Source organism: Hylobates moloch, unplaced genomic scaffold (genome assembly GCF_009828535.3).
Source record: "Hylobates moloch isolate HMO894 unplaced genomic scaffold, HMol_V3 SCAFFOLD_3, whole genome shotgun sequence".
NCBI lineage: Eukaryota > Metazoa > Chordata > Mammalia > Primates > Hylobatidae > Hylobates > Hylobates moloch.
The window spans coordinates 10,658,303-10,672,226 of record NW_026652278.1 but is presented as its reverse complement, the minus strand read 5'-3'; the positions used below and the strand labels follow the sequence as shown (position 1 = coordinate 10,672,226).

Below are 13,924 nucleotides of genomic sequence, written 5' to 3'. Positions count from 1 at the left end.
GGATGGATGGATGGATGGATGGATGGATGGTATATTCTTTTCACTCCAGAGGCAATGTATTTTCTACACATGCCTCTTGATTGAGCATTGTTTTACACCTACCACGTGCAAGCTATGGTGACAGGCATGCGGGAAGACAGATTGTCCACTTGCCCATCTGACTGCTAGGTTTCTAAGCAGGTAACTGCATTCCATGATCAAGAAAGCAAACCTTTAGGATATTTATAAATCATGACATACATATGTTTATTTAATTTTCCTTGACCACTGGTTTATTTCACAAAACAATGGTATTGAAGTTAAGAAAACAAGTACACCAGAGATATAGGGAGAGTGTATAACCACAGAATATTTTTTTTCTCAGTATTTAAACAGGATAACCTGTTCCCAAGCAAGATCCCCATACTGCTCCTCTATTCTTTTACATCCCCTGATTAGACACAAACATGAGGCCAGGAAACCCTTGGCATTGTTGGAGGTTGAATTCATTCACATTTTATCTATTTCATTGCACAGATCATAGTCATTCTTATCCTTTTTGCTTTGACAATTCTACTTTTTAACCTCAGAAGTTTCTGCCCCAGGATCCATGCTGCCTGTGTCTGGGAAGTGGGCACTCCCAGGGAAGCTTCTGGGCCATCAGGGAAGACCCTACAAATGTTCTCTTTGGCCTGGCTGGCTCAGCTTCCCCTGAAAACCCCATGAGCTGACCAGGGTGCTGGGGTAGCAGTCAGCAGGGTCAGGGAGCACCGATAAGAAAAACACTGCTGCACAGAGGTCCATGTCTGCTTTCAGAGTCAGTGGATGGGTCACCTTCTAGGTGCTGGGGACACAGCAGCCACAAGACTGACAGAGCCCCTGCTCCATGGCCCTTACATTCATGAAAAGGGGGACAGGATTGGACCAAACACCCAAACCAGGGTCCTTTTTATACTAAAAGAGGTTACGAAGACAGTAAAACAAGGGAGGGGTAGAAGAGTCATTTGGGGTGGAAGGGAAGCCGTGTTGAATAGGCTAGTGGCTGGGAAGCTGAGGCTGGGGCAGCCAGGCAGAGGTTGTGGGGATCAGCCAGGGCTGAGGTCCTGAGGCAGCCACAGCCTTGGGGCTTTCAGGAAGAGACTGGAGGCCAGGAAGCCCAAGATCAGAGTGGAAGGAGGGCAGGACCATGTGGGTGAGGAGTTTGACTTTTATTCTAAGTCAGGGATTCTCAAGGAAGGTAATGTCACCCTTATGGGTGGCAGGGGGATATAGATATTGGTTCTTAGAGGCAAAAAGTATAATATCTTTCTTTCTAGCTCAAGCACAGATACACATCTGGTATATAAACAGTATACTTATATCACAATCCATAGTCAGGGTTTGAGAGAGGCCAGGATGAGTAAGATGTCTACAGAGGCTCCTTAGTGGGGCCATGGTGGAAGAAAGTTGACAAACATTGGCCTAAGCTGACAGGGCAGTTCTTGGAGGTTCCAAGCAGAATGCCACAGGATCTGAGTCCCACGAGCTGAGGCTTCTTTGAAAATTCCCGGGCAGGCTGAGCCTCTAGGCATCTACACAGGGCATGAGAGGCAGGGACCCCTGCCTGTTGGCCCCAGCACAACCTTACCTCCTGCAAGTCATGTTGGATTTGAAGGCTGGGAGTGAAGTTCAGGAGGGCCAGGCCCACAGTTCACATGGAGCCAGTACTGGTCTGGAGTCAAGGGCAGGGAAGAGACCAAAGAGAGGACAAGAGCTCTGGGGGTGAGGGTGGGGTTGGCCTTTGGGAGCCTGCAGGAATGGAGCTTGTGGAGTAATTCAGCAGAAGGGGAGCTCGGAGCAGCTGGACCTGCCACCTCACCTCACAGCTAGCACAACAGCTTAGTCCTCACAGGATGGAAGGGACAGTCCAGACTTGCCCACTGGGGGCTCCCTGCGTGCACCCCACATGTCATGTCACCCCTTTGTGGTGTTAAGTACCACAGAGGTCTGGCCCCGGGAGGTCCTCCCTCCTGCAGGTCAGCAAGCTGGTGCCAAGTAGGGTGGGAAGGAGAGGTCTCAGCTCATGGAGGCAGGTGCTTGTCAGGGAGCCAAGAGTGCTGCCCACAACTCTTCTTTCATCCTCACAGGAGCACCTCGGCTCCCTCAGCTACTCCAACTCCATCAGAGGCCAGACACGGAGCCACCCTGGCCGAGTCATTGTGCGGCACAAGGTGCCCAAGCTGAAGTTCACCTGTAGGGTGGACGGCCCATCCACAGTTGAAATCATTCATGGGGATGACGCCCCAATGGAGGGTGCTGGCTACACTGTGTCCATATCCTTCCTCCAGTCCCCTGAGTCCCAGCATGTGGGAGGCATGGTGCCCTACTATGACAGCCAGAGGAAAGAGGTCTTCCTCCAAGCCACCCTCCACAGCCTCAATCCCAACCTGATGCTCTTCGTGGATACCTGTGTGGCTTCTCCTGATCCCCATGATTTTACAACCATCAAGTATGATTTGATCCGGCAGGGGTAAGGAAGATGGAAGGCCCTCTGGGGTGGACTGTTATATTCACCTGGCATGCCTTTAGGGAACCTGTGGCTTCTCAAATGGTGTTCCTACATCAGAACTTTGTGCAGAGTCCTCACTGTGTCTCAGAGGCACAGTGGGAGCCTTCACCATCCTTTGATCACAAGTGGGGACAAATAGTTATAGGCAGGCAGTTATAGACACCTTCCCTTAACTTCCTCCCCACAGTCCTGGGGAGGGCCCTTGCTGCTCTGGGCTCTGCTGCCTCACTTCACCCTTTCATGTCCATGCCTCCTTCCCTTCCAGCCCCTTCCAGCCATATGACTTCACTGGACTCCCCATTCATGGTGCAGGCCCTTAGGGCATTGGCCTACACTGATGAACTAATAGGTTATCCCAAGCTAAGATCTTAGTTATACTTGTGAGACTTATTCTGGCTCCTTTGGTTAACCAAAAGATTTGCCAAGTTAGAACTTTGGCCAATTGTTTGCCTTTATAGCTCTCTTGTCCCTTAACAGAGGCAAAGTGCTTATAGATGGGCAGTTGGCAACAAGTTTGAAAACAACAAAAATCCATCACTTACTACTCAATGGCAGTTTTAGAGTGGTGAGGACCACAGCACCCGAAAGTCCATGGAGAGCACTGTGGCACCCGTTTCCAAAAGCCAGGGGAGGGACAGGACACAGCACCTTCCATAGGCAGTGTGAGCTATGGTGTGAGAGGTGCACGGAGGTGGCACTAAACTGCACTGAGCCACAGAGTGAGAAAGCTCTTCCCTTTCAACCCCCCTTATAAATATATCAGGCAAGAGGCTCAGTTTGGTGCCAGAATTTAACAACTGACACTTTTTTCTTCTGCTTTCTTCAGGCTTAATTTGTTCTTCTTCCTCTAGTTTTCAAAGCTTAGACTACAGATTTTAGATATTTCTTCTTTTCTAATATATGTATTTTATAAATTTCCCTCTAAGCACTGCTTTAGCTGCATTCCACAAATTTTTGATGACTTGTATATTCATTATCACTTAGTTCAAAATATTTTTTAATTTCTCTTTTGAGATTTATTTGACCCATGGGTTACTTACAAATGTGTTGTTTAATTTCCAAACATTTGGGAATTTTCCAGGAATTGTTCTTATTCAATTTTGAGTTTAATTCCACGATTCTGATAATGTATTTTGTGTGATTTTTGTTCTTTTAAATTTGTTAAGTGTCTTTTATGGCCCAGAATGTGGTCTGTCCTGATGAATATTCCATGTGGGCTCGAGAAGAATGTGTGTTCTGCTGTTGCTGGATGGAGGGCTCTATAAATGTCAATTTGATCTAGTGGATTGGGAGTGCTGTTTAGGTCATCTGTATCCTCACTGATATTCTTCCTGCTGGATCTGTCAACTACCGTTGGAGGAATTTTGAAGTATCTGGCTATTATAGTGGATTTGTTGATTTTCTTTGCAGTTCTATCTAAAACTGTGTTACGTGCTTACACAAGAAAAATTATTGTGTCTTCTTGGAGGACTGATCACTTTCTTTTCATATAATACCCATCTTGCTTCCTGATAATTACCCTGGCTCTGAAGTTTGTTTTCTTCTGAAATTAATATAGCTACTCCACCTTTCTTTTGATTAGTATTTGCATGGTATATCTTTCTTCATCCCTTTACTTTTAACTTATCTGTGTCTTTATATTTAAAGTGGGTTTCTTGTAGACAATAAATAGTTGGGACTTGTTTTTTAATCTACTCTGCCTCTAAATTGCTATATTTAGACCATTTATATTTAAAGTGATTCTTGATATCGTTGGATTAAAATCTACCATCTCAGTAACTGTTTTCTATTAGTTGCATTTGTTCCTTGTTTGTCTCCTCACACTCCTTGTGCTGCCTTCTCCAGTTTTAATTGAGCATTTTATATGACTCATTTTATCTCCTCTGAATGCATCACTTTTCTTAGTTTTTTTTTGGTGCTTTCCCTAGGGTTTACCGATGTACATTTTTAAAGAATCCAAGTTTGCCTTCAAATAAAACCACCAACACTTTTCATCTCTCTTTGGACAAAATAGAGTAGGCCTTTTGAAGGCAAAAGTTCTACCTAGAATTTAATTACTTTTTTTTATTTTCTAGTTCCTTTCTATTTATGTCCAGGAATAGTGGTTTTTCCACTCATAGTAGTGTTAAAAAGTTTCTTTATGAAAGAAAGAGTGGGTAGTGGGAAGAACTCTATTTGCAAATCAGAGATCTGGGTCCACGCCTGATTATCTGGGTTGCAGTAAACTCATATCGTGCTTTAAGTTAATCTTTTTGTCCTGGGTTTTTTCTCCCCATCAGGTGCATCAAAGACAATACCTACGTCAACCTCCATCCCCGCCAGAAGAACATGGCTCAGTTCAAGTTCAATGCCTTCAGCTTTCTTGACAGCTATGATGTGGTATATCTGCAGTGTAAGGTTGCAGTGTGCAAGGTGGGAGACTATGCCTCTCTCTGCTCCCGGGGCTGTGCAGGACAGAGTAGGAGAGTTTCAGGCCATATGGAGGCCAAGGAAAAGCAGACTGAGCATTTCCAAATGGGAGGGCCACTGGAGATCCACAAAGTCACTGCTCAGAGGAAGACTCTTGAGTGATTTCTGCAGTTTTCATGTGAATCTGTAGAAAGCAAAGTCTATTTCTCTTCAGTAATGTTTGACCAATCAGAAGCTATCTGCATAGAGACAGGTCAAAGAAACAGCCAGAGGGGATTGCTTCTCTGAGGTTTGTTACTAAATAAATCTTCTCTGATTACTAAACTTCTAAGGCAATTACTCTCTTTGCTGCCACAAATGCTACATTTTCTAATTCTTTTCTTAAAGTGTACAAAATGTTACAAAGAGCAGGGTTATCTCTCTATACCGCATTGTCAATTTAAAGATTGTCTTTTTAAGTTGACTGTTTAATCATCAGATGCTATTAAGTGGATCTCTGTTTTTATCCTCTGATGGTATGAGGATTTATTTTCAGCTCTTGCCAAGAGTCTTAGGAAAAATAAACTAAGTGTCTGTCACTGATTTTTTTAAACTCCACTCATTTTTTTAAGCTCTACTCATTTTTTTAAACTCTAACTCGTTGCTTGAATCAAGCATGTCATTTACTCATCACAACAAGCTTTGATCATTTTGTTTTGATGGGAATAAATTGGACCTAGGCTTTGTTGGGTTTGGGTTATAGCTTACAAATGAAAGGCTGAAATGCAATCACAGGAACCACGTATCTGCTGTCTGAGCTGCTGATGCAGGGCAGGCGAGCCCCAAAGAGAAGCTTAGCCTGCGAGGATTCTTGGCTTTGCCCACAAAAGAATTCAAGAGCAAGCTGGAGGTAGAAGAAAACAGCTTTATCAAAGAGGCAATGTTACAGCTCCAGCGGTGTTACTGCTCTATGACTGCTCCTGCAGAGCAGGGCTACCCTGTAGGCAAAAAGTAGCAGCTCAGGGCAGTTTTGCAGTCATATTAATACTCACTTTTAATTGCATGCAGATTAAGGGTTGGTTTATGCAGAAATTTCTAGGCAAGGGGTAGTACCTTTTGAGTTAGTGGGTCATTGACATGGAAAGGGGCAGTAACTCCCAGGTGCTGCCGTGGCAACAGTAAATTGACATGGCACACTGGTGGGCATGTCTGATTGAAAGCTGCTTCCAACCCTGTTTCAGTTAGTCCTCAATTTGGTCCGGTGCCCGAGCTCTGCCTCTAGAGTTGAATCCCGCCTCCTACTTCACTACCAGGTGTTCGTGTGGCCATGTTCTCAGTCTGTTTCCCAAATCCTCAAAGCATTTGGGAAACTTGAAAAGTACACATAAAACCTGAAAAGCAAACAAGGAAAGATTAGCTTATTCCTGCATCCTCCCAGAGAAGGAGAGCAGCATCCACTCTCATCTCACTTTCTACCTTAACAGAAAGAGACCTGTGCTAGACTCACTATCCTTGAAGGTGTCTTTAAAGAAACAGACTTGAACGTAGTGAGACTTTTATTTTTGCTTGTCAAGAAATATTCAGTAGCAATATTTAAAAGATGGGTCCCTATCTCCAAGGACTGGTTCCCCTCCTTGTCAATAAATGACATGCACAGGATGGGACTACAGTATTGTCAAGTCCCCCATGGAGGAGGGCAGTTTTGGGTAGAGCCTAGGAGCTAACCCTGAGGTCCTCAAGGTTAAAAATCTGACAAATGACCCAAGGAGTAGTGTAGCCTGTGAGCCAAACATCTGTTTCATTACAAATTTTCCCTTCATCAACAACTATCTTGGTAAAATATACTGGTATTTATTTTAATGAAGTTCCCTGCTTATACATAGAAATTGCTGAAATGTGATTACTGGCCAGTTTGGTGAAAATGATATCTTTAAATCAGAGTTAATTATTTGTCCCTGAGTAGCTCCAACTTTAGTCACATGGAACAATGATTTTAGTATCTGATGTGTATTTCATGCAATTGCTTCAAATGAATAAAGGAGCTTTTCCAAGTAATTGTAGGCTGATAGGGTTTCTACTTTCAAAGTCATCTACCCATTAACTGTATTTATTCATGGCCCATAGCATGTTGAGGAAGTAGAAGCTCACAGCTACCAAAACCTAGCATTTTATGACTTTTAACAAATCCCTAATATGGAACGTTTTGACAATGAAAGAACTAACATTTTAATAAACAAGGGTCCAAACGAACTTCCAGATCAGTTCCTCTTGGTGTGTGGTTCAAAGGATGGGATCCAGGAAGCAACCTTCTCCAAAAGCATTCCAGGTGATTCTCAGAAAGGCTGAAGTTTGAAAGCCATGGCCACTGTTCAGTATTCCATACCTCATGGATCAAAATGCACTTCACAGGGAAAAGCCTGCAATCAAGAAACACCAAGGGTACAGACCAAAAGGAACCAAGAAAAGCCTGCTCTCTCTAACCAAAGGACCAGCAAAGGAGCAACCAGCAAGACAGAAAACACTTAGATGAAAACTGTCCTACTCTAGCTAACTGCTGTGGGAAACACTGTGGCCCCACCTTCATCCCAGCCAACAAATGTTGAGTGGAGAGCCTAGACTTCTGCTCTCCCCCAGCCCTCCTTCTCTTCCCTTCCCTCACCCAGAGTGATGTCAGAGAAGGCAAAGCGGGCACTGGGATGCTCATCACCTCCAGGTAGTAATGAGACCCTCACCTGCAGCCCTCATGTCAGGTGCAGACCAGGTGGTGAGTCTAGACTTCAATTTTTACCCCTACTTGGAAGGGATGAGGCACCCTTTTATTCTATCCTGGTTAGAGGAGGCCCAGTGGAGAGCCAGGACTTTCATCCCAACCCAGCAGTAATGAGGTGACCCCACCTGCCTTGGGAAAGCAGAGGTAGCCCGGATTCCACCCCACCCCACTCCTCTAGTTTGTGTGTGCCTGGTATTCCCTTGCCCATCCCTTCGTTTTTAGCCTCTCCAAAACACTTTGTTAAGTAAGTCTTTTGAATACAACATACAGTTACTTTGTAAAATATTCTGAAAATCCATCCCTTTTAGAAGTTGAGTAGAATGACCGCTCTAGGGTGACACCCAGATGTCCCCTCAGAGAAAGTCACTCATTCTCCAGGCTGCTGGCAGTGTTGGTGGCTGGCGGCTCTCAGGCTCTCAGTGCCACTGCTCATCAAGAATTTCCCTCAGCTTAAGGCTGTTGTCTAATCCAAGTTCACAACCCCTTCACCTGCAGGCAGCCCTCAGTCAATGACTGATCCACAGAAGCATAGAAAGGTCTGAGCACCTTGCCTCAGTGGGGCATCTCTGAAGGGCAGAGCGGCCCCAGGACACCCTGGGGGAGTGGCCAGACCCTGCTGCTGCAGCTGCTTCTTTGTGCACTAACTCCCCTGCCTGGTTCTGCTTCCCTCCTAGGACACAGGGGCTGATCCCGAGAACACCCCTGAGGAGGCCTCCTGTACACCAGTCTCTGTGTCAGAGTCTGTTTCCCAGGAACCCAACCTATGTGGCCCAAGCATATTAGAAGCAGATTCTAGAATGGGATTTTGGAGCTGGCAGTGACAACGTCTCACTGATGGTAAGTGGAACATGGATAGCTCCTGACTGCAAACACATTCTGTTTTTTAATCTTCACCACAGCCCGGGGGGGGGGGGGGGCGGGGTGGTAGCTGCTACCAATCCGTTTTAAATTATGGACACCAAGGCCGAAGGTGACCTAGCTCATGTAACCCACCAGGTAAGTGAGAAGAACTAGAACCCAGGCCACCCACTCCAGACCTAGGAACTTTTATCACTTCTCTGGAGTCCTTTCTAAAGAAAGAAAACTTAAATAGAAGCACACATATTGGTAATGCATATGCACTGATATTGGAGATATACCTCAATAGCTCCACTACAAATGATCTTATGATTCATGGTAATATGATTTTACACCATCTAGTGAGTCACAATATTTGATCATTTTCTTAGTGTTACACTTTTGTGCCTGATATGCATCTGAATCCCTACCATGTTGGCCAGCAGGGAATGTCCAGTCAGTTTTGGATAGAGAGATGGCTGAAGGGCTGTGACCAGACCAGACTGTTTTTAAGCACTTAACCTGATTTGCCCATTCTAATTAAATGTTTAGGGGTTTTCACGTTAGGTTAAAAAATAACTTCACAGTCGTTCAACTTAGGCTACCTGGATGAACATAGAAGAGAGTCACTGCGTGGCTGCGTGAGAAAGTATTAATATTTAGGAGATCGACATGGAGATATTGAAAAGAAAATGGGGAAGATCTGTTGTGATTTGGAGCTGGAAAATCAGTGTCCTAAAGGCGTTCTGTGAGGGCAGAGATTTCTATCACATCTACCGTGTATTCTCTTCAGCATCCCATAGATGCAATGCATGTTTAGAAGGAAGGAGAATGCCTTTGGGCATTTGGGAATGTGGTTACCTGTTTGGATGCATGTTAGAACCCGAAACTATGTGTGTTGTTAGATGATGAGAGAGAGTTGTGTTGATCATCTAGGGTGATTAGATTCTGTGTTTTCATGTGTAAAATCAGTGCACACTGGGGTCTTTAATTGTACTTGTTCAGCCACAGTAAATGGGAAAGTGTAAACCCAAACTGGCTACTCCTTGAGGACAATGAACCTTTGGCTTTGGTGCTTGATGGTGAAGGGGAAAAAAAAAATGTTTTTATCTCATTAACCCAGAAACGGTATGAAGTCTCCATGGGGGACTTGACAATACATTTGTTTATCCAAAGCCCTTTCCTGAAATGCTTACAGTGAGAAATGCTGAGGCTCTGCGTGAAAGCAGGAAGGCATGTGAATCAAGGAGACTGCGGTTCTCCTTTTCACGCTTTAGTTTCAGAAATTCTAACTTTTGATGTTTCAAAAAGTAGCATACTTGCATCTAAAAAATAAACATATCTATCTTTGAAGGCTACTTAAGTAAAAATAACCTTTTTCTTTTCACCTAATATTTGGTTAAAATGTTTTGTATTTATAAAAGGAGGTGTTAATTCATGTAATTTTTTTTTTTTACAGTTTCACTCTTTTTGCCCAGGCTGGCGTGATCTTGGCTCACTGCAACATCTGCCTCCCAGGTTCAAGTGATTCTTCTGCCTCAGCCTCCTGAGTAGCTGGGATTACAGGCATGTGTCACCATACCCAGCTAATTTTTGTATTTTTAGTAGAGATGGGGTTTCACCACGTTTGTCAGGCTGGTCTCGAACTCCTGACCTCAGGTGATCCACCTGCCTTGGCCTCCCAAAGTGCTGAGATTATAGGCGTGAGCCACTGCGCTTGGCCTCATGTAGTATTTTTGTATCTTTAGTTCCTAAAATGAGAGCCAATTGACGTGGTATTATTTCCATCGTCTCGTAATGAAACACACTGACACAGTGACATGCAGGCCTGTGTGTCACTTTCAGGCCCTTCCTAATTTATTCATAATATATGTAGCCACGAGGTAGCATTTCCTTTGGCATCCTGGAGAAATGTGTCTCACTTAGGGTTGGACCTGTTAGTTAATAGTTCTGCAGCTTCTGGTATTTGTAGTCTGCCCGTTGATTTACAAAATGCCTCACTGTGATTGTCGCTACAATCACTACATTCAGAACTAGAACCATGAATGAAAACAGAGGCAGACTGTTGAAAGGCTGGTTTGGAGTTTCTTCCGCATGTGTTTCATGCTGAAATCCTAAAATTGGAAACAAGATGAAAATCACTTTTTAAGAAGTGTTAACATAAAATGTTGGTAGCTTTTATAATACCTGTACATATCCTATGAATCTTATATATGAATTAATGTATAATGCACAATGCCAACATAATATAGAGGAACCATTATCAAATAGTTGAATTTATTTATATTTATATTTAATTTTGAACTTGTTTCAAATGGTTGACTTAGTTTGATTTCTCGATATCACACAAAAAATGTGTAAAACTCAAGCATAACAGTCAAATGGAAATGCAGGTTCACTTACTAATGGTCACTGTTGCTCATTGTTGCCAAAATACATTTTGTCAACAGAAAAAAAAAATTTGTTCATTCTCTTGAAATAGGAAAAAGATATTTTTCTCATATTGGTGGTATTTCCATAATGACTTCCATTTATAAATTTTCAACTAATTTCAAACCAGTGTCTATAGATACACTATGTAAGCCACTTAGTGAATGCGTTTATAAAATTACTGAATTTAACTTTTGTTTGTTTTTCTGTTTTTGCCATAGAAATATTTTGCTACAAACCAGAACCATACTCCTTTATAGTGCTAATAATAATGAATAAATACAGAGATCATAAGGTCCTTTAATGCCATTTACAACTAAAATAACTTCTTATAGTTTTTCTTTCATTAAGGCTTATCTTAAGCCATTTAATTATGAACCTTCCTTGAGTATTTACCATCATTCCTTTCATGCATCTGGGCAGATCTCAGGTTTCAAGCCTTTCAAAAGAAGCAGGGTTAGCCTATGTTAATATAATAGATTGTCTTTTTTTTTAATAACTTTTTTCAAATAGGCTATTATGTGGAATGCTAGTTCATTTTGTTTTACTCATTTAGGAGTTAAAATACATTGCTTTTGATTCAATTATCTGCTATGGCATCTATAATAAGGAGTCAGGAAACTAAAAGAAACTTGTTTTTAGAGATGAGGACATTATACTTATACTCAAAATCCAAATGAATAATGGCAAACTATCAGTGTATCATATGCTTACACTCTACATGGTATGCATATTATCAACTGATGGAAATGAATACTAATCCTGTATACTTAAAATTCAACTTATTTGCTAAAGCTACTATTATAAATCTCTAAACTGTACATGCTTAAGAGTTACTGGATTTGAGCAGCATTTTACGAGCCATGATGTGCTTTTTGATCATGGAATAGCTTTTTTCTTACCTGAATTGCCACTTGCACTTCGATCCCTTTTCAGATGAATGGGTCCTATGATGGAATCTGTTTTCCATTTATATGAAGAAATGTCTCGTTTGCTTCTGGAGACACAACCTTGATTGCAGCGAGACTGGTGGTCACTGCTATCACATATCAAAACTTTACACTGCAGATACACAGAGCTCATACTTCTCAAGAATTTAAAGGCATTAAACTGGAATCTCCCATAGTGTCCAAATAAGGGATACACCTTACAAGTTTCATCTCGACTACATCTGGAACAGAATTTATGAACATATTTAGAAGATACAGACAAATTCAGTCTTTTCCGTACTAAAAAGTCTTCTCTCAACTAAGTTGTGAATCCAAAAATCTCTCTCAAAAGAAGACAGTGTCTCTAGTTCATACTACGGTGAGTTAAGACAATAGATCTGATTCCTGGGTGAGATAGCAAGGTTCTTTCTAGCTCTAAAATTCCTGGTCCATATAACTTAATCAGAAAACCAATACTTACGTATTGGAAGTCAAACTTCTTTCCTTACGTGCTTATCATTAATGTATCAGTACGAATGACATAGTTAAAATCCAACAAATTGTAAGGAAAAAAGGAAATTGTTCCTTTCAAATAAGAACTTTATACTTTTTCTCTTAAGAATGCTGCATATGTTTTACTGATGGCATTATATTTTAAAGATAACACACATGAAATAATCTAGGTTTTTGTTGAAAATAACCAAAACATACAAAAACCAAAACGCAAATAGAGCCTTTATCACAAAAAATAAATTTATTTCTACCAGCAAATATTTTGTAAATACACTTAAAATTCTAGATATAAGCTGTGTCTGCATAAATGTTTAAATTATTCATAATTAGTACATAGTAACTATTTTATAAAATGATTAGAACAAATTTAATGAAATTTCATGTAGTGCTAGGAAAAATGTATATATATACAACACAAAAAATTACTTTATTGAAATTATTATTCCACAGGAAGGAATATCATACATACATCAGTTACATTAATACATACCCACTCTTGATTAGGTCGTAGGTTGGAGATACAAAGTCAGAGGTGGGAGAGGCTCTACAGGTATCAAGAAACACCACCAAATTTGGATCTGAGGTGTGCAGACTAACTTGAACAAAAAGAGTTTGGTTCAAATCCACATAATATGGTGATTCAAGTAAAGTCTTTTCAAATGAATTGGATTCAAAAAGAGCCATGCTGGTGTTATATTTGCCCAGTGCATTTTGATTTTGTATTACATCATTTTCTGTTATGTACATTATCTCCACTGTAGAATTATGTCCCATTTCACACTTCACAATAATCTGGAGTTGTTTCTGACAGGTGATCACTTCAGAAGTTGAGGATGCAGAAAAGGTGATTATATTGGTGTAAGTAATTGACTGATCTTCTACCTGCAGAACAAGACAGAATTCAATTTTTATATTTTAAGTCCAGTAATATTTTAGAGCATAGATGTGGATATCATTTGCAGGTACAGACATAATTTTCTTAAATCACGAGGTAACAGCTTTCATGTCAGAATACTATAAACCTTAAATGTATTTTATTGAAGAAATATTCCAGGAAAGAAAGAAAGAATGAGATGAGAAATACAGCTTGTATTAGAAAGACCTGAAGATAGGGGTGGAGCCAAGATGGCCGAATAGGAACAGCTCCGGTCTCCAGCTCCCAGCCCCAGCGACACAGAAGACGGGTGATTTCTGCATTTCTGCTTGAGGTACCGGTTTCATCTCACTAGGGAGTGCCTAACAGTGGGTGCAGGACAGTCGGTGAAGCGCACTGTGCACGAGCCGAAGCAGGGCGAGGCATTGCCTCACTCGGGAAGCGCAAGGGGTCAGGGAGTTCCCTTTCCTAGTCAAAGAAAGGGGAAACAGACGGCACCTGGAATATCGGGTCAGTCCCATCCTAATACTGCGCTTTTCCAACGGGCCTGGAAAACGGCACACTAGGAGATTGTGTCCCGCACCTGGCTCGGAGGGTCCTATGCCCACGGAGTCTCGCTGATTGCTAGCACAGCAGTCTGAGATCAAGCTGCAAGG

The 13,924-nt window shown here is 42.0% G+C and overlaps 2 protein-coding genes across 2 annotated transcripts in view; one reads left to right on the top strand and one right to left on the bottom strand.

Moving 5' to 3' along the window:
• Nucleotides 1–333: 333 nt before the first annotated feature.
• Nucleotides 334–5,834, top strand: LOC116810365 (deleted in malignant brain tumors 1 protein). Its single transcript, XM_032754677.2, has 2 exons — nt 334–2,488; nt 4,807–5,834. Exons 1-2 carry the CDS (start codon nt 2,265–2,267, stop codon nt 5,096–5,098), a joined length of 516 nt encoding a protein of 171 aa, XP_032610568.1. The 5' UTR covers nt 334–2,264; the 3' UTR covers nt 5,099–5,834.
• Nucleotides 5,835–10,338: 4,504 nt separating this feature from the next.
• The window catches only part of LOC116482488 (protein FAM24B), a 57,505-nt gene continuing 53,919 nt past the window's right edge, over nt 10,339–13,924 (bottom strand). The window contains exons 2-4 of the mRNA XM_032175981.2: nt 12,885–13,276; nt 11,855–12,123; nt 10,339–10,636 (exon numbers count right to left, since the gene is read on the bottom strand). Coding sequence (XP_032031872.1) covers nt 10,464–10,636; nt 11,855–12,123; nt 12,885–13,276 — 834 coding nt within the window. The 3' untranslated portion in view covers nt 10,339–10,463. The remainder of the gene's footprint in view (nt 10,637–11,854; nt 12,124–12,884; nt 13,277–13,924) is intronic.

What these genes read in the sequence shown, in the direction of transcription:
- LOC116810365 (XM_032754677.2), top strand. Translation starts at nt 2,265, where the DNA reads ATGGAGGGTGCTGGCTACACTGTGTCCATATCCTTCCTCCAGTCCCCT. An exon ending in TATGATTTGATCCGGCAGGG is followed by an intron (nt 2,489 to 4,806) that starts GTAAGGAAGATG and finishes TCTCCCCATCAG; the next exon opens with GTGCATCAAAGACAATACCT.